Consider the following 21297-nt stretch of genomic DNA (forward strand, 5'->3'; position numbering starts at 1 on the left):
CCCCTGCTCCCATTTTCTTACTGACCTCATTGCTCCAGTCAGCCTGGCTGTAGTCTGCCTCCCCTAACAGTACAAGGAAGAAAAACGTGTATCATAGATCAGGGAAATGTGTACAGGAAGATCACAGTGGGACAGTGTGACAGTTTCGACAGTTCGAAAAGGGCTAGTTTGTGTCAGTTCAGCTTACGGAAAGCATATTTCTAACAAAACCTGAAGTTATTCAAAAGGGGCTGCAGCTGAGCAATGAAGGGAGAAATTATACAAGTGGGTCACCTACACATGTCTAGGGCAACAGGTTGTTTCATGAGTTCCACTACACCCCTGTTTCCAACGCTTCTGCCCCATGGCTAATTCAATTCTTTTGATAGAGCCTCCTGCTAAGGTTGTTTTATTTTATTTCCCTTCCAAATTACAGCACAAATTAGAATCCCAAATAAGGCTGACAGAAAAAATTATATTCTGACTCAGGATTCACAGTGAGGAAAAACCCCCAAATATTCTAATTCATAGCTATAATAAATGAGAATTTACTATGCTGTGAAATGAGGGTGCACGCTTCTCTGCACTTCTGAAAACAGTAAGAACATTTGTATTTTAAAACGAAACACGGACTTTCAAGATTTTTGTTTCTAATGTACTGCTCAAAAGCAGTTGTTAAAATAGTTTAATACCTCAGCATGCCTGGTTTCACTAACCGCATTCTCTGGAAAGTGAGAAACATTATAAAGGAATGTCTTGGGGAAAAAAAGCCCTCCTTCCAGGATTTGCCTTTAAGTGGCTTCTGAAGAGGATACCTCTAGTTGAGAAACTTCTAGCACTCATGCAGAGATGACCTGCATGAAGAACTGGCTGCCTGATTAACTATTAACTACTCTCAATAGGATTAGATAATTAAAGACATTGATGACCATTAATTAGGAGGAGGGCACCTTAATTTGTCACTTGATAGGGCCCTTTCAATGATTTATAGGTTAGGGCTACTTGCAATTGTGAAGGGGAGGGGGCACTGAAGAGAGAGAACCCTTAAGTTACCTTATCAAGTGGCCAGCTAAAAAGGGCAGAGGGTCAAATAAGGGCCAAAGTGGTCACTTAAGGGTGAAGTCCCAAACACCAAAGCAGTGCCAAGCCACATTGACCATCATTTGGTGATGGAGTAAAAAATATGCTAATTTATTGGTGGCAATTCTCTCTTTTTATGGTTTCAAGCAGTTAAGACAAGTGGCCTGCTTAAGAGCTTTTCATTTGAAAAGAGATTAAACAAAATGGTTTGTCAGGGATGCTTGGCTGTTTTATGTCTTTGTTAAAAAAAAATTTGCCCAGACTGTACCGATGACTATCACATCACCCCGAAAGCCATCTTCCATCTCTAAGCATTACTTGGTTAATAAATACATCAGCTCTAATTGCTTAATAGTGCTATGTTCATTTGCTCTTTAGCAAGATTAAAATGAAATACATCTTTTGTATTACTGCCTTCTATCAGGACTGTCTGCATAAAGGTCACAGAAAAAAGTTTAAATTTAGTAGGAAATTTACTTAAGGACATTAGTGTAAATGATACTGTGTTTAAAATGACATAAAAGAGCGAAAGGTGGTTTCAGTAATGCAAAGAAAATGGTTTCTGAATACTGATAAGGACACTTATCCCTCATACCACACACAATTTTAGGCAGCATTATACATTAAAATCCCTCTACTGGGGTAATAACATGTAGCTACTTTCCCACCCACTAACACAAGTAAGAGCAAGTCATTAACATTTAATTAAATATGCTCCTGACATCCTTAGAAACATGTCACGCTTTGTTATTGAAGGTTGTGGCCTACTTTCCATGTACATTTTAAACCAAAATAAACTATTTATAACGGACCGGTTTAATGCAGCAAATGAGACATTTTTAATTAGAAGACATATTACAATATTTTACAAAAAATGTCGTGAACAGCAAAACCAGAATGAAATGAATTTACAACAACTGATGCATATTTTATGTATTTCACAAAAAGAAACATAAGAGACGGGATTAGCTCCACCTCTTGGGTTCTAAATAGTGAAACAAAACTGTTTCTCTTACCTCAATGGTGAACAGCTTCCTTTTTAGTCTAAAAGCAAGGTCCTTCGTGTCTGACACATCACAGATCAAGCTATTAAGCCGAGGAATCTGATGTACGTGAACCAAACCTTGTGGAAAGAAAGAGTAAAGGGGGGAAAAAAAAATTAAGGAAACGCTGTCATCCAGATGCATAAATTAGAGTCTTACAGCAGAATTCTGTATATTTACACACACTCATCCTCCCCTTTTTAAACTGGAGCTTACTACCAGGAGCAATGAAGCAAACGGTGCGATTATACTCAAGTAATCAAGCAGAATAAGATAAACAGAAATCCTTGTGCGAGGAAAACTAATTGCACTTTGGTACAGAAGTACAGATGTAAAGAGGGATCTTAATACTTGTCAAAACTACAGCCGGTTTGTGTGTGATTTTCTCTTGTATTTACAGTAAGCAAATATGGCTATCACCTTGCATGCTGCCCACGGCACCACTGAGTGATCTTTATTTTATTAAATGCACCAGTAAGCAGCCAGCAAAACAAGGCTTATGGGTTACCGATAACCACTGAAGCTCTAATGAGAAGTACTTCATTTTGCGCCCTGAAAATGACTTTTAAAAAGTTTCTGGAAAATACCAATTTACATCATGATTTTCAATAAATTTTAACCCCTATGCCATCCTAGGAGAAATAATGTTTTCTTCATGCAGGAGGCTTATATAGCTGTTCAGCTGTTTTTAACAGTACTAGGTGCACTGCAAGCTCTGCATTCTGTCAGCTGCAACTCAAGCTGATTTTTTCTGACAAGGACGCTGGATGGTTTTTGTGCAGCCTAATATAGTTTCTGAACAACCTAAGGGTGATTTTCTACATCTGAAAACCAGGAAAATTCTACAGGGCTTCTCAATTACTGGCCTATATTTGCTATTCATAAAGTCAGCGTCTAAATGGAAATACTGAACATTTAGAAAAGACATTTTACTTGAAAACGGCAGCTGTGAGAAAAAACCCCAAACACTAAAACCCTAATTTAAAATAAGGCAAGTATTTTTCAGGGTTTTAATTATTTTTTTTAGAAGGAAGAATAAGGGAAGAAAGTTTCCTAATATTGAAACACTTTAAAAAGCGTAATTTTTATGGGTATTAACTACAAAAATTCTCAATAATATTAGAAAAATATTTTTACACTTTAAAACCTTCTATCCCTGCCTCCTGTCTCGTGACATATAAGAATTATTTGTTTGGCATCTGAATTCAAAATATAATTATTATATATAGAAACAGCAAGTATAACACAGGGTTGCTTATACACAGTATTCTAAAAATTTTATTGAAGGATCATCTATATCACTCTTTTGTTATTTTATTTACTTTTCAACCATTAAGATTTGCAGGCAGCTTAATAAAATTATTAATGCAGGATTCATTATGATTTCATAATGAAATAATTTAATCAAACTTCTCCTGGGTAATGTCAAAATTTTCCATCACCTGCAGTAAATAAATCATCTTAAAATATATTCTTAAGCAAAAGAATCCACAAAGTTAAAACTGTTAAAAATACCTATTTTTAGAATATTAAATTTAGGTTGCCTTAACCGCAAAAGTTATGTATACTGGCGTATAATTTTAATTAAGTAGTACCAAAAATTATTTAGCATACATTTTTAATGGAAACCAGGAAATAACTGCTAAAACACACATTGTCTTAAAGGATCTCTTCAGTACTGAGAAAAGGAGTATCAAATTGACAGAATTATGTTAGCATAAACAAATGCCACATCACGATTATATACTGGGAAAAATAATTAGGCAAATTATTCTAGCTTTTGTTCCTGGTTTCTTTTTCATTCACCTTTTTTTCAGATAAAGAAATGTGCACTATTTTCACAGTCAAAAAGATTTTTCTCTGATTTATTAATTACAGCCTGCATACACACAGTGGTGTCTCAACACCATCTTTGCTTCTTTTTCTATATATTCTGCTATGGAAAACACTGCCACATTCTCACATGTTTACAGCAGGTTTTAGATAAGCAGTTTACTTTCAACTAAAGGTTTCCATGGAACTACAGTAATATCACAATAATAATAGCTGTAATTTATGCACACTCAGAGTGCTGCTCTGGATTAGCTAAAACTGTTATTCACTGCTTTGGCTAGGCATAACTTCTAATATTTAAAAATTTAAATAGCTCTGCTGCAGCAGCTGACAAAATCTTTGGGAAACAAAATGCCAGATTAAACACCATTACACATTTTGAAGCTAAAATCACTTGAAAGGCTACATGACTTTTCACCAAAATTAGTCTCATATTTTACATGCCACATAGATCCACGTTCATTTCTTTAAATGAGAAAGTGCAATATCTTAAAGCTGAAAAATAGAACATTATTTTTAGATAAAGTTTATATAGCACATCATTTAGCAGTTTATTCACCTTAATATAATAAATGTTTTCCCGTGTTCTCTATTTAAAACTTGGCAGATCAAAAGTATTGATTTCATGACAAGTTCAGCTCGCTGGTCAGATGATTGCCAAGCCTCCTCTGCATGTGAATTCCCCAAAGCCTGCCTGTTGAGATGTACATCTGACTGAACCATGCCTCAGTAATACGGCTTGACAACATGCAAGGAGTTGCCATGTTTCCTTTGCAGCCTTAATGCACTTTACTGAAAATTTTCCTAACTCAAGACTGGTTAGTAAGGAGAAACATTTAAGAGGTATATTCTAAAATGAAATCAAACGCTACTTTATAGCAGATACCCAACTGGAGGGTAAGCCACTAAGTGCCCTAGAAACACTCAGGGTAGACTTTTTGCATTGCTAAAGATGGAACTTACCGTGGTAATCCTTGTATAATGGATTGGTTTCTCTCTCAGAGCCAATAAATGATTCAAGACCAACTACCATATCTGACAAGTTTGTTACACGTTCCATAATTGCTTTATTCTGTAAGACATGGAAACAAAATACACATCCTATGTGATGAAAAAGGTAATTAATGTTCGTAGAGGAAGCCTTGGTCTTCTCAATGACAAACTGTGGGGAAAAAAATAGGTCATCAATACTCAGAAATTACATTAAAGGGTTTTTTTCTTTAAAAAAAGACAGACTTGAAGTTTCTGTCTAAGGGAAACATACTTTTGACAAGGAGACACCATAAAAGGGCTAACTCAGCACTAAATATTTTCCTAAATCTTTGTAACATAAGCATTTGCTCACATCAGAGATATTTCCAAGCTATGTGGCAGTTAAGTACTTCTCATTGACTTCTACTCTGAGTCAGATGCCCAGCTTTCATTTGTGTTCTGAAAACCTTGGTTTTTAATACACATAGACATATCACCTCTAGTATTTTGAGCAAACACAACCCACATGATTATTCATTTTGATCATCAGTCCAACAACATGAAAAACCAAAGCATTTTCTCCACTATTTTTCTTTCTAAAAGTTCCTCTCTACACAACATATGAATCTAAAGCTTCAAGTTGCATTACCATTTCTCAATGTATTTGTGATTTATAAGTGATGCCTTATGTCTTGTGCAACAATGTACTGTTACATGCCTAAAATAAGCTGTTTTCTGTGGTTTTCTTAATTTATATAGCAGAAAGCAACGTTCAAGGGTCACAGCAGAGATTTTCAGAGGTAACTCAGGATAAAATGTTTTTAAATGCTTTGATGATGTCAGTATTTAATGAGCAAAAAAAAAAAAAAAAGAGACAAATCTGTACTAAGAAGCAAACTATTTCTTTAAGACAGGAATTAGTTATCTTCAAGCTGCCTGGACAGCTGGTATGCTCTTGTTCTTGATGGCTGCAGGTGCCATGCCCATCATACTTTCAGTGGTATGAAGACCAATCACCTTAAAATACCCATTTCAAGTATGAAGAATTAGCTCTGTAGCTCCAGGTTAAAGGTTTGTATTTTTTATTTATTTTAAAGCATTTTGTATGTTCTGCATTTCTTTCATAAACTACACGACTGACGTTTATTATGAAAGGTCAATTTAAATACTGTCAGACTATGTGATAATAACAATTTATAAAGTAATTAGAAGAAGAGAGAAGGGAAACATCCCTAGATATGCATTGTACTGATATACAGGTTTATTAAAATGGTCATCAATACACCAATTGCTTTCAGGAACTCACAGACGACTCCCTAGCCACAGAGAAGCCTATGAAGCAGACGTGAAAGGTGAAGATTTACTACTCCCGTCAAAGCATAATCTGCATTCTGATTTTTGACTGCTACATAAAGTAACTTGTGGCCTGTCCTGCACAGCCCAATCTGCTCAGGTCACAAGGCCTAAATCCACTGATCCCATGGTACCTTTACACCCCCTCCCTTCCCCACCTTATGGGCCAGATGGCATTAAATCCTGGGGACTGGGCTCTTTTCAAAGCCGCTACTTGTGTGCAGGCCAAAATGATCTATCCCCATGGAATCAGGGAACTTCAATTTTACCTACAAAGTCTAATGATGGATAACATAGTGCTATATTACAGAATTTCCATTCTAAGGAATAACACAAGTGATCTAAGGTAAAAGAACACTGTCTACACATCAGTCCCTAAACTTCATTATTATATCCACCTCTGAAATATTAAAGCTGACTTGCGGATTATTTCCTCTTCTAGGAAGAGAGACCGCATACTATATTTTATGGAAGCTTTTGGTCACATTATTTTATGGGGACAATCATATAAAGATGGTATAAATATAAATCTGAAGTAGCCAGTGACTTCTATAAATCTACAGACCAGAAATTACCATATTATGCCAGTTCTTTTGCTGGATGTTATTTGTATAAGCAAGAAATAAAAAATTGTTATATAAATAAATAAACACTGGTGATTTCTGGAACCAAGTCATATTCTGTCACTTGAAAAAATACTTTCTATCCATTAACGTTTTTGCTTGCTGGGTTTGGTAACAATGGGTTACAAACACCGTAAAGATACTCAACCATTAGCAAGGTATCCTCATCATTAACAGTTCTGCAAATTGTAAGAATAGCATCTTTCCTATTTGGTCTTAATTCTGGAAAGATTGATGTGAGGGATAGCAATTCAATATTTGCCTAATGATACATACTTCAATATGTTGGTTTCAGCTCTTCTTCTGAATGGGTTTGCTTTCCTAAATGACAGTCTGTTTGCCCGTGTAGATTTTGTTTTTGTTTTTAAAGTGTGTCAAAATATTCTCCTGCCTTAATGCAGTTTATCTTGGGAAATATTTTGCACAGTGAATTGCCACACCAAAGAGACATTTGCTTATGTGGCATTGTTGTCATAGATCTGTATCTATCATGTATTTTCTAGTTTGCAGTGTTCAGCACATTAATGTCCAATCAAAGCTGACGTCAGCACACAGATAGTTGTGATGTATGGCATACTGACATAAACACACAAATCATGTTGCCCCATCTGGGCCTGAAAATTTAACAGAGCTCCAGATCTTCCTCCAGCCCCATACAAATCTACCTCCTGCTTCTGGCATAAACTTGGCAGCTCTGGAGGTGAGCCAGGACATGGTTAGGAGGGAAGCCAGGAATGGGGAGATTCAGGGAAAGAGTTTGTTGGCAGCTAGAAGAGGTATTGTTTTAAATTACGCTAAAAAATAAAAAAACCCCAACCCAGTCCTGGAAAGTTTTCAGTCTTGCTAGAGGTACTGCAGTTTTTCTAAATTAGTTAGTTCAGCCAAAATGTAATTATTCTAACAACATGGTAGCAACCCTGTTGTGCAGGCTGGACTAGGCATCTATTCTATATCTTACTTTGTGCTCGCCGGTTTAGACAGACATTTTCTTTTAAGTGCAAACTCGCAATGTTTGGGCCCAACTAAAGTGTACTTTCAAAACCACGTCTCAAGAAAATCCATGTAGCTAGCTGGATATGTAAACGGGAACTACACATGTGTGTTTAACCAGCTTTTAGGAAGGGCAATTATGGAAAAAGATTGCTTTGCCCCACTAATTTATTTGAAGAATCTACATAACTTTGAGTAATTATTTGTGCATGCTTAAAAATATTTATTTACAAATAAAGCTGTTCAAAATGCATCATCTTCTGTGTCTGAGTATAAAGCATGGTATTCTACCAACACAAATATATATATATATATATAGCCTGCATGCTCAAACTTACGTACTGAAATAAATACTGCGTGTTTCTACTGGATTGAGTTCTTAATGTACCACAATTTTATCATTACTACTACTAATTAAATCAATCTTGGTATATCTGGATTCCATATTAGGAAAAAAAATCTGTTTTTTTTTTATTCTGCTCTAATTTCTAGTACTCTGATTTCCTGTCAAAATTTTTCTAACACCCAGAGATATATCCTCCCATTTTTATTTTGTCAGTTTCTAAAGAAATTAAAAACCTCACAAAATTAATGTAATAAAAATATTTAAATTCTCAGTCCTTGCACTGCATTAAGTAAAGTCAAAGAATGGAAAATCTTCTTAGAACAGTTTCAATTTATAGTACATATAATCTCAAAATTTGAAAGGAAATTAAGAGACTCACGTTAAAGCTCTATAATGAGATCCAACCAGAACCTGTATAAATACATTAAGATCTTGAATCACATGGGATTTGTGTATTTGCATTTATGTTCTGACAAATTTTAATACAATTTTAATACTGATTTATATATTGAGTTGAAAACAAGGTATTTTAAGACTACGTCTCTTTTCAAAGCGATGTTAGACCTATATGTGGGTAGAGGGCTGTCGTTGACTTCCGTACCTTTACATTCTGCTAATCTAATCCCATCACTGATTTTATTTTAAAGCATTTAATTAAGAATTAATACACTGAATACTAAAATTGGTTTGATTTCCTAAAAAAACTAGTTACAAACAACTGCTAGCACTGGGACAAACCCCAGTTCAAACTGTGAGGTGCATACGTTCTGCATGACAGCACAGAATTTAAGCATGAATTCAGATTTCAACCCCCAAGTCTAGGTAAAACTGTAATTGTAGGCAACAATTTGTGTTGTTACCAACAGGTGAGTCCAGTAATCCTGACACTTCATTTGAAAGCGGGTCTCAATAATAAACAGCAAGCAAGCAATTCATGCAAAGTAATACAAACCTTATGAATTTGAAGCAAATATTAGTGTGTGAATTTTCAAAAAAAGCTCAAAAATTGGTTGTGCCTATTTTGTCTCTGTTACATTCTGTCATAAAGCTGAAGTAGCTAGTGCTGTAACATAGGCAGTCACACTGGACTATAATGAAACACTGCCTGGATATTCAGTAAATGAAATAATTCTTGATAATGTCTGAGAGATCATCACACAATGATGTGGCAATGACTTCACAATATACAAATATTTACCACTTGTCACTACTACATAATTGCCAAAGGATTTTAAATTGAAAAGATAAAATGTTAATATTAAGAAACATGGCTTAAATATTTATCATCATTTGTTGATAATTACGGCTCAGAAAATCACAGAGTTATCCATACATATTATTTTGGTAAAATAAATTAGGTATCAGGCCCTTGTATTAGTTTTATAGAGAGATATAGTTCGTGCACTTTTTCATTATTCACAAATCCTGAAAATAAAAGATTAATAACCGCTCTGCCAGAAAGTGTTATATCAGTAATTAACAGACTGTAAAGTATAACATTCTATACTTATTCTGACTCTTAATTGATTAGCACTGTTGTCAGTGCTGGCACACAATAATTCTACTAACTGAACTTTGAATTTTGGCTCTAAAATAAATGTACACTCCGAACAACTGGAATACAAGATGAGCAACAGTATATTAACAAATGTTGGCATGTAGAAATCTGTATCCATATCATAAGAAAACGGAATACATGCACGATGGCTTTGCTGGAAGACAGATATCCTAGAAATATACTTCTAGGATTTTCTACAAACTACGATGCCTTCGATGAGAAATCCACACTTAGGGATTCTGACTGATTAGGCATCTTTTCTTCCCTCTGAAGAACCCTAGTGACTATAATAGAACTTAACTATAAATATCCGTTCACATGGCTGAAATCACAGAGGCATTGATTTTGGTTGATTTGTTTATATGTGCACTGTATTACATTAGCTAATTTCAAGCAATGAATAGTATCTTTGAATAATTTAATACAAGTTAGAGAAGCAAAGAAAGGACATGTAGTGAAGACACGAGCAAGTAATTAGATGCAACGTACTCTTAAAAATGGGAAGGGAGTAACAAAGCATCTGTTGGCCAATATGTTACACGATGTATTAATTCCAGATTTTGGTTGTTCTCTTAAAGTTGCTTTTAATAATGTTTGTCCTGATAGTCTAACTGAAACTAGTTAGAACTAGTACTTTTGTGTCTTAAAAACTCGAAATATTTGAGCCATGGTTTCCTTATCTTACACCTAAACCACTGTCACTGCTATGGGAACTCTGCAATGTTATTACCAAATATATCAGATGAAGATGAATGACAGAGTATCCAATTAAAAAATTCTATATAAATTTTCAGGAAAAATAATCAGGAAATAAAAACTAAATATCACACACTGAAAAAACCCCAACTTTGGATCTTCACTGAAGATGGATGGCCTGGACTTATTACTTGAGCTGTAGAAGAATCTAATGACAGCAAACCTTAGCACCCTATAAAATAAAAAGTATGTCTGTTTTGCCATTGGAGGGAAGACCTAAAGGCCAACAGTGAAATGAGTGATGACTCAATATAGATAAAACAAGCAAGTCACTAACAGTTGCTGCTGAGGGCTACAAAAACAAAAGTGAGAACCAAGACTACAGCAGATTAAATCAAACTTTCCACCTGTTGATCTCCAAGTGCTTTACAAAAGACAGGCAAGTGCTGCATTCCTCATTTCCAAGTCATGTAACAAGCACAAAGATGTCATGTGAGTTGTCCAAAGTCACAAGCCAGTCAACAGTGAGCTGGGAACTGAACTCAGCCTTTCGTTGAAGCCCGGTCTACCCCCTCGATGTGAGGCTTGGTGTAGGAGGCTGCATCTATGGCTCCCAGGTACCAGGAAGATATTTGGTGGTATCACGATGTGGAAGTCAAAGCCCAGAAAACTGGATGCTGAAAATCCCATTATTAACTGGCTGCATGAGGTGACAGATGTAGGGCATTAAAGTGTGACACTTTTTGAGCCGAACCCCTGTCCCGTATTTTTCTCTTCTGAGTGTCCCCAGCATTCAGTAGCTGAAAGCACAGGCTGCATGTGACTATCAATGGTTCCGGGGTGCAGGGCTCTTGCATGAGTCTTGCTGCAATGGGTAGATGAAATAAGCCTGACTGAGCACTTCTCCAGTGAAGGGTGAAGAGCTGGAAAGAAATGAGTGCAGGATCTGGGTTGAGATGAGCCCAGCATCTCTCCTGAACACTATCTGGTGGTCCTTATTAATGAGATTGTCTCATTGGCATAAAAGCATATATATGGAAAACTGTATGTTACTATTTGTCTTTAATTATCACAAAACTGAACTGATCATTTGAACAGATTTGTTTACAAAGTTATAATATAATATTCAGTGCTACAAGTTGGTCATAGTGTAGTATAAAATACAGGTGCAAAAGTAGACTGAAAGAATGAGAGTCATATTACAAAAGAGACATAACAAACCTGCTGAAATTAATGTGTTTGAGACCAACTGGCTTAACTAAAAATGTGTGACTCCACTGGGAATTATTCATTATAAGAAAAAGGTTTAGGACTTCCTTTTGTTGCCATTTTGCCTGAACAAAATGTCATTGCAGTTTGCTTAGCAATTCAGAAAGGCTAACTACTGCTGCAGTTTTCATTCTTTAAACAGTGAATTGCATTTTATACACAGGTAACCAAAAAAAGTTCTTCCACTATTTGTTTCAATTTATAGGACACAAATATCAAAAGGAACGTCTAACTGATGTTGGTAATCAAGTGGCAAGATTCTGAAATATAAAATAATTCAAAAAACTAATCCCTTATTCAGTATGAAATGATAGGCTGTCATCAGGAGCAGGCTGGCAAAGCTAGGTCCAGATGGGAAACTGGCTGGGCAATAAGAAGAGGTAGGGTGGAAATGATGGGTAGGCTGGAAACGATGGGAACCCAAGGAAAGACATGACTGCTCCCTCTGCTGGCAAGGTTCTCACCTGCTTTAATTTTTAACTAATGAGTAGGCATTTCTTTAATTATTTAGGATCTAGCCAATAAATAATGCAGAATGTTCCTTCCTCAGTCTGTTGCTGTGTGTTTGCACATTTTTGAACTTATGGTGCCCTATTTCACTAGAATAATTTGCCATAGAATTAAAGGCTCACATGGATATCTAATGGTAGAACTACTGGCTTCATATTTTAATTGTTCATAAAATGAAAGGCAAGATTAAGCTATTTAACCTTCAAAATATTCTGTTTTACAGTGTATACACATTTTGTATTTAATTTACATATTTCATAATATTATGATAAATTGCTCACCATATCGTACTATAACAAGAACCCTTTATGTAGCAGTAAGGTACTATAAAATGAAATATTCTGCAACACAAACATACTAAGTTACACATCATACCAAAAAAGTGCCATTCTTCCATGAGTAAAATTCATGGCCAGAGAATTCAGCGATAATGCTTGTATTAAAACTTAATTAAAAGATGCAGATAAGTAATTCATTACTTGATTTGCGATATAAATTAATAGCTGCAGTAAGAACATTTAGAAAAAAATCTGTTCTAGGATTTTGGCCTACAACCAGAAGCTCCCAGAACAGGAGGGATCAGCTTTTTTTGCCCACTGTTCTCATCTGAATCCTGGCTGAAAAGCTACTCCAGCTCCCAGCTTTCCAGAAGGCTCCATCCCAGGAATCCTCGCCTGCCATTTGGTTTGCTGATTTTAATCTCACAGGACTTTCTTACAGTGGCTCCACTATGCTGAACTGGCACTTGCTCCTAGAAGTGAGTTATTATTAAACTTGTAGGTCAATTGTGGCACTAACAACTCTTTGGAAGCTTTCAGCCACGGTGTACAATTTGCTGGTCTAATTAAATATTAATTCTAAGTGTTACATTCTGTGGCTAAGAGCTTTTATTTTCCATCATCAGTCTGGAAGAGAAAGAGGTTACAAGGCTAATTTAATCTTTTTTTTTCCCTAGCATTAAAGCTTAACTACACAGGCACAAAAACATCATTAAAGATGCAGTATTCCTTTTTATTATGATTATATTGTAATTAATAGAGCAGGTCTAAACAAAAAGATGTAAAATCAGATTCTGAGATTTCAAGGTTTTTAAACAACACCAAAAGTTCATATAAAAATGTTTCTAAGCAAACACTGCACAGAAATTCAATATCTAGCTATTTGAAAATCATTTAAGATGGGAAATACATATGCAAGAATTTAAATATAAAACAGTTTTTCACAAAATTACTATTCTTTGTTCTGAAATGCAACAGAAAACAGATAAACCCCATATTTAATGCTACATTCACAGGGCATTTTTTTCAAGAACCTGTACTTCTACTTATGCGAAAAAAAAAAATATATTGCTTCAGAAAAACAATACTACCTTCCATTTTCTAAAAGAACGACTTGCTTAAAGCAGATAACTACTTCGTCCTGCATTATTTAAAGTCACTCTTCTGATCTTTACTTATCAGTGTCCAAATGGGCTCAATACATGAGCCTCTTCCCTTCTGCTTCCATAACAGTTGTGTCCATGTCTGGACACTGGGCATTATATTAACTACTTAGTCCAGTAGCCAAAAGATTCCATATGCTTGAACAGATGACTATCTCCATACTGTGATGGGGTATTTAACTGTTTAGGTCTAATATTGCAGCTGAAAGATTTAGTTCTAAATCTTACCTAATTTTTTAAAAGTTTTCATAGGCATATTTTCAGATTACATACTCAAAACATAAAATATAATTGCAATGTTGCATATACTCATTAACTTTTAAAGTTTAACAGATTCATTTAGGAAAAGTGATTTTTTTTTTTGGTTTAAAGACAGTGTGTTGATGAGGATGTGTATGTGTTGATGAGGATGTGTATATAGTGTCCCTCTAAAAAGTAAAATTTGTTAAAATGAGAAGGTTGGTTTAGGTATGTAATTTATATAGTGAAGTCTGTTAAAAGACAATTGACATGTGGGTACAAAACCATGCTTCAAATGTATACTCTGTTTTTGAAATGGGTAGTTGTTACCAAATCAGAAGTGGTGGAGCTAGAACACAGCCTGTTGGCAACCATAAACTTATTTTATGAAACAACAAAATATTTCTATTACTTCTGCAACTTGATTAGCAAATACTATCAACAATAACAGAAACTGGAAACAAAATTACTCACTGTCTCACAATTTAAATTCTGACTCTCAGTTTCCTACTCGATCATCATTTAAAAGATGCTTTTATGAATGTCTAGAATATCCAAACCAGAATATTAATATTTTTAAACTATGTGGATAACCCAAGAATATCTGTCATACACTCAAGACTCTCAATATTTCTTTGTATGGTTGTTAAACTGTATTTCTCACATACAACACAAAGCAACATGCAACATTAGAAAGCAAGTAAAAGCCCCCAGTATAGACCATTTAAACTTCAGTTTCTATTTTGCAGAGAATATCAAAAGCTTCTTTAACTATGATATAGAAACTACATGGTATTTGATCTCAATACAAATTTGTGCGCACTGGCTACCTCATCAAACACCTTTGAAGGTTATTCAGTATTTTACACTTGTGAACTCTCAGAAGTTACAGTTCTAAGGCAGACAATCACTCTTAGCTCCTGCCATAGGAATAAAGATTTCAAACTGTGAGAAATTCACAAGCTATGGGAGTTCACATCTTATAATCCTGTATCAGCAATGGATTCTAAAGCACTCTGTTGCTTGACTTCGAGTTTAGCTGCTAAATTCCTCAGTGTGAACACAAAAGGCTATGGATGTGAAAAGGTTTGTTTCTGAATTTTCCTACACTGAAACATACAGTAACTTGTGCACTTCAGTGAATTCAAAGCATCAAAACATGAATATTGTAGGAAATTAATTTTTTAACATACTGGGTAAAATAATGAAAATACCTTGCTAAACAGAACTTTAGACTCTGAGGACAGGTTCTGCAACAAGACTTATTCATACTGACTTTTCATTAGTCAATTAATTTCCCTTGGTACATGCTGACTAATAAGGTTGTTAGTCCTTACCACTAATACAGCTTCAAGTTCAAAATAAAGGATGGCTTCGATAAAAGTGTTACGTTTTCTTCCAGTGAAAATAATAACCTACTAAAAAAAGTATTACTTAAGTGATACAAAATTGGGAAGAACAGGAACAGAATTATGAACATTATTTAGTATTTTGGGGGGAAAATTTTTTTTGATTTACCAATGATTTCTAGCAATTAAAGAAGATACCACAATAGGAAAATATTTTGAATTCTATTTTAGGGTTTTTGCAAGTATAAAACAGTGACATTAAAGTCCTTTAGGTCACACTCTGTAGCACAAGAAGTTGTTTTGATTTTGGTTTTTTTTTTTTAGATTAGGTACTAAACCACACAGATTATCAACATAGAGAAAAAGTGTCCTTATTCATTTTTATAATATTCCTTAAATTTGGAAAGTGTAAAACCAAATTAAATCCCTCTTCAGTCTGACCTCCTTCATCAATGCTAGATTTTAAAAGTGGAAGTAATTTTTCTTTTTCAAATACACCATCTGATTTCATAGGCACAATGCATTTTCAAGAAGCAGTAGAAAGACTTGAAAAATAACCTTCCATCAACTATTTTAATCATACTTGTAAGTATCTCAATATTTATTACCTGACAGATAGTGTAAGATAAGAGTATGTTCAATTGGTAGAAAATATCAATCAAGTAAAACTTGTCACACATCATCTGAATAAAATTCATAATTGGGTAAGTTTTTAGTGTCATTTTTTTGAAATCCTCTTCCAGAACAACGTATTCCAATTTTTGTGGTTGAGAAAAGAGAATTTTCTTTTTTTCTTCACGCACTGCTTACACTAGAATTTTCATCAACAAAACGCAAAGAATCTGTGTGTTCTTTAGTGGACTACAATTTCTTTAAATTATTCTGAAAAAAAGTCTGTGCACAATCAGATATTTTAAAAATTTGCATCTTTTACCAAAATATAGTCTTACAGAAGACTGTGAAGACATTCAGTGTCCTGTCCAACTGGGTGAATGAGCACCATCTTTGGATAGATGCAATTCAAAGTTATTAAATCCAGGACAATGAATAGCTGGAATAATGAAAGAGCAACATTGGTGGATGTGTACCACAGAGGGAAAAGCATCAAGAACAAAATCACTGCTTAATGTTCAGCAGTCATCAAAGAGACAAAGTAGACACCAGAACGCAGAAAAAGCAAACAAACAATAACAGCATTATTGTATTACATTACTGTAACATAAAAAAAAGGGACTGTTTAAAAACAGATTAAGGAGGCAGCATGAGAAAAAATACAAAACAGAATACAGAAAAGATAAAATAGGGAGCCTCATCCTATTGTCTCATCAGCCAACAATTGTGAAAGGTAAAGGCAAAATTAAACTTTCTGAAAAAGAAAGAAACTGGGTAGATTTAATTTGTGGAACTCCCTGTCACAGTGCAAGATGCAAAGTATTTGGCAAAATATATAAAAGGAATCAATTTCAAGCTGTGTGTATATATATATATATGTTCTATACATATATATGCACCATACATATAAAAATATAACTGGGCTGGGCTGGAAAGACATTGTCCCTGTTGAAAATCAGTACTAACAATTGTGAGTTTTATTTCTTTTTCACTGGAATAACTAGTCCTGGGGGCTGACAGAGATAATATGGTATGAGTCACTACTAAAAATATTTTTTTTCAAGACAAAGACAGGTAAAAATGAAACTATTTTTCTGTATGTGTTATGCAGACAAAACCTTGATTGAAATGTGATTTTTGAACTTAAATTTACCTTTATGGAAATTATCCATGTGAAGAATTTAGTTGTAGATCACCTAGTTAATACAGTTGGGACACAAAAAATAATATAGAAAATACAGAAACAGGAGTTCAGGGAATAAATGCGGAATCTTCAAAAAAAGTGTGCATTTTCTCTGCCTTCAGTGTAGTGACTAAGATTCAACAGAGGAAGCATATGCTAGAACTTACTCTGATCAAATTAAATACATATACAGAAATGCACTTGGAAAAAAAAAAAAATCCCTCTCTCTTATTCTCTTAGAAAGAAAAGATATTTTCTTTACTTTTTTAATCCAGCAAGAAACCTCAGCAACAGAATGGTGAGTAGCTGGGTTGTGAGAATGTGAGCAGCTGCTGTTATTATAACTAAAGGTCTGTCTATGGCTTGAGCCTGAGAGACCACATGTTCGGCTGTCCTCTCATCTTGCCATCCTCACCAATTAACTATTAACATGGAGGGCTGTACACATGCTCTCAGGGGCTCTTTAACAGGCTTCTTGGAGAGTGGAACAACTACACAGCAGGGCTCTGGGAACTGAGTAATGTGGGGTATAAGGAACCCTCAGCAGCTTTGCTCCTCCTAATGACAGTCTTCTCCATAGTTTAGTGTTTAAAGAAGGATACATGAAGTTTAACAATTTAAAAAAAATTAATGCTCTCATTTGTTTAAGGCTGCTAAGCAAAGATTCTGGATTTTTTTTTTTTTTTTTTTAATTCAGAATATTCTAGCACTTACTGTAAAACAATTCTGTAAAATTAAACAAACATTTTAAAAAAAAGAGATATAATTTCAATCCTAACTTCATGGGCATTGATTTATATTCAATTTAGAAACACAAAACCAAAATTAACTTCCCAGGTAAGTTTGCAACAAACAAAAAACTTAGTCCTTCAGATTGTTTCTCTGAGTCACTTCTGGACTTCTCTAAAATATTATCACACCCTTTTTTTGACATAATGTGTAAAAAACCCCACAATACAACTGATTGTATGTCCCAATTATGCACAGGTAATTTCAACGGGTAAAAAGAAGGATGCTAGTTTTACATTCACAAATTCTATACATCACATTAAATTTTACTGTCAATCCTTCTGAAGGAAAACTGCCATCTAATATGTAAAAATAGCTAAGTAAGGAGATAGAGGCTTGTCCTGTAAAAGGAATATTCATATACTTTTGATCACAATGGTAAAACCAGATAACAAAGTTTCTTTATTTTCAAAGCAGTAAGAGCATCAGGTATCTATACAAATAACATCTGCAAGGTATTCAAACACCTTTACAAAATGCAATACAGAGTGAGAGTCACGTACCTATCAAAGATAGGACTTAATCTAACGATAAACTCATCTACTATGAAAACATTTTGCATAATACGAGGTTTTATCCAGTACTTTTTTACTATAATCACATCAAATTAATATCTAAAATTATAGGTTCTCTGTTCATTGTGAATAATAATTTTGCTTTTGTAAGTTACATTACCACTTGCAGAAAAAAAGACTACATTTTTCCTTTTGCTAAAGAAGTTTATTTCTAGAAGATACATTTAAGTCTCCATATACTCTCAGGAAAGGTGTGGTTAGCAGCTTCTGATTTGGCAGTTGGGAAAAATACTCTGACACCATAACTGACTTACTCCCGGTCCCAATACAAAGGAATTTAGAATTAAAGAGTAAACCTGTATCTTTCAATTTCTGGCTTTAAAAACATGATCACACATCAAAATAATGAGCATGACAGATGAAGACAGTGGACTGAAATATCTTGTACTGAAACTCTAAATAGTGTTCTGAAGGCAGTGAAAAAGTGCATGGAGAAAAAAAATGAAAAAAGAGATTGCTAGCAGAATTGTCTTTGCTTTTTTACAGTTTCTGAAATTTTGATAGTTTTTCAAAACAGACTAATAGCCACATAAGGCATAACTGTATCTAAAATGGTTTTGTGCTTAGGTTTTTGTAGATTTTGCAGAACAACTGTCCCACAAAAGCACAGGAACACTACAGTGAAGCTATGTTTAAAACCTTTGAACAAGAGTTTTCAAAATTTCCAAAACTGCATTTATTTTCTTACTATAGTTTCTTACAGAAACTTTAAATTTCTGTGAACTGATATGACAGCTATGAAATATAGTAAGGACAGTGTTCCTACCTGGATAAGGTGAGCAGGCACCGTGATGATGCAGGCTGACAAAGACTTTCTGAGGAGGGCACGGAGAACATACAGAAATTTTGTAAGGCTATGAATATCTTCAGGAGTATCACTGCTACAGATGTCGTCACCCCACAACATGGAACCCAGACTTTGGATTCCTATCCGCAAAATATTCTTTTGTTTTTTCTATTGAAAAGAAAAGCCACTTGTTATTTTTTAAACATTAAGAGGAAAACGTAATGTAATATATTTTAAAAATACAATGTATAGAATTCATATCCATAATAATTATGTAGTTTACATAATCATAGTTTAATCTCAGATGATCTTATAAAAATTACAAATGGAATGGCATTTTTTTCACTATCATGCTATGTCAGATAAGTAAGTACAAGTGAAAGAGGCAGCATGGAAATAAACTATTGATTTGCATTTTAAAACCAGCTAAATGTAAGTACATTTTGACACAAAATCCAATCATACTACGATTTTTCATTTCCTTTCTCTCCTTCATCCCTGTCTGACGCACAAAAGAATCTCTTCTCCCAGCTCTAAACTGGTCTGCTGGAAGGGCCTGAGAGTAATCAAACACAACTTTTCCCTCTATTTTCAACTGTGTTACTTTCATAACCTGACTATTCTGACTGTTTGTATCAGTTTCACTTTTTCTGCTACTTAAATGAACAAGGTCAGTGGCCTACCTCACCAACGCATGGCCCTTTCATTATTTTAGAATTCTCTCTACCATCTACATTCCTGTCAACTCCTTCCGACTAACGAAGGAAGGTTTACCCACAGCTATGGAGAAAGAGTCTGATGGAGACATCAGCAGATTGTCTCTTAAGGACTACACTTTTCTCAAAGTCCTTGACATGAGTGTTTCTGGAGCTGCTTTAGCTAGCTACTGAGTACTAGAATCTAAGCTGTTTTGACATTAAAATTCTAAACAGCCTCCTGTGTTACCTACCCAAAGACTGTTTGCTGCCCTGCAGTACGCTGGCAGAAGAGCATCCAACAGAGGCAGTGGCTAAGAGAAAGCCCCTTTTCTGAAGGGGCAGATTATGAAGCCAGAGTTGTAATTTGTTTATGCAAAGTGAAATGTCATCTCTCATGATGACAAATCTTATTTCTGCTTATTTGATGTGACCTTTCCTGCTGATCTTTGAGAAGGATTTTTAGGTATATTTGCTATCAGCAGCTCAGAGGGAGACAATAAGCACCCTTGTTGAAAGACTTCCTGTACAAGGTGATCAAAGACACGTTTCTAGAGTTCAGGGCTCATATTTGAAGGCTGGTTGGGTGTTTTTTTGTTGTTTTGTTTTTTTGTTTTTTTTTTTTTTGGTTGTTTTTTTTTTAAATATAAAAAAATATTCGTTTAAATAAATAAAAGCGTCTAATGCCTTTTTCATTACAGAAAAGTGCTTTGATAAACTGTAGATATTAATTTCCACCAGATGGAATGAACAGTAACTATCAAGCACAAAACACTGCACAGCTGCTCTGGAAATCCAGAGGAAAGTTTGTGACAAGACAAGAGGCTACTCCTATAAATACTTCCTTCTCTGTATTGGGAAGACAGAGCCTGAGTTGTGAAACATGGTTAGTACCACTGGCTCTGCACTCATCCACCTCTTACAGCTTATGCAGTGAGCTGATCTGCCAATTTGCTTACAACCTTCGTGAAACTCTGGTGGATTCTTTAGTCTTGGGCTTTGCAGGCTTTTAGGCTTGATTTATGTAAAGTTAAACTTTTTACACTACTGCATGAAGATCAGGATAATACTACAGGATAATACGACACAATCTGACTTCTCTGTATAATTGTTAGGCTTGGATGTTCAGAGTTTTAAAAGGGATAGGAAAAATAGAAACTAGTCTAATATTCTTTAGAGCAGATTTGCGCATTTCTTGATGTGTGGTTAAGCAATGGTACAAAATCTGGAATTTAAAAAAGTATTTTATCCGGATATATTGGATATTGACCATAAAGTGTTCTGGCATTTCAAAATTTCAGAGCAAACATATATAAAACTTACAGATTTTTTTAATAATGAGGAAAATATTTTTTTCTTATCAAGAACATCCAT

At 34.7% G+C, this 21297-nt stretch overlaps 1 protein-coding gene across 2 annotated transcripts in view; it reads right to left on the reverse strand.

Moving 5' to 3' along the window:
- Nucleotides 1–21297, reverse strand: part of ELP4 (elongator acetyltransferase complex subunit 4) — a 142596-nt gene that overhangs the window by 76963 nt on the left and 44336 nt on the right. For both annotated transcript variants that reach the window (XM_074918119.1, XM_074918118.1), the window contains exons 7-9: nt 19208–19396; nt 4899–5007; nt 2076–2182 (exon numbers count right to left, since the gene is read on the reverse strand). In XM_074918119.1, the coding sequence (XP_074774220.1) occupies nt 2076–2182; nt 4899–5007; nt 19208–19396 (405 nt within the window). The remainder of the gene's footprint in view (nt 1–2075; nt 2183–4898; nt 5008–19207; nt 19397–21297) is intronic.

This window comes from Athene noctua, chromosome 14 (assembly GCF_965140245.1).
Source record: "Athene noctua chromosome 14, bAthNoc1.hap1.1, whole genome shotgun sequence".
NCBI lineage: Eukaryota > Metazoa > Chordata > Aves > Strigiformes > Strigidae > Athene > Athene noctua.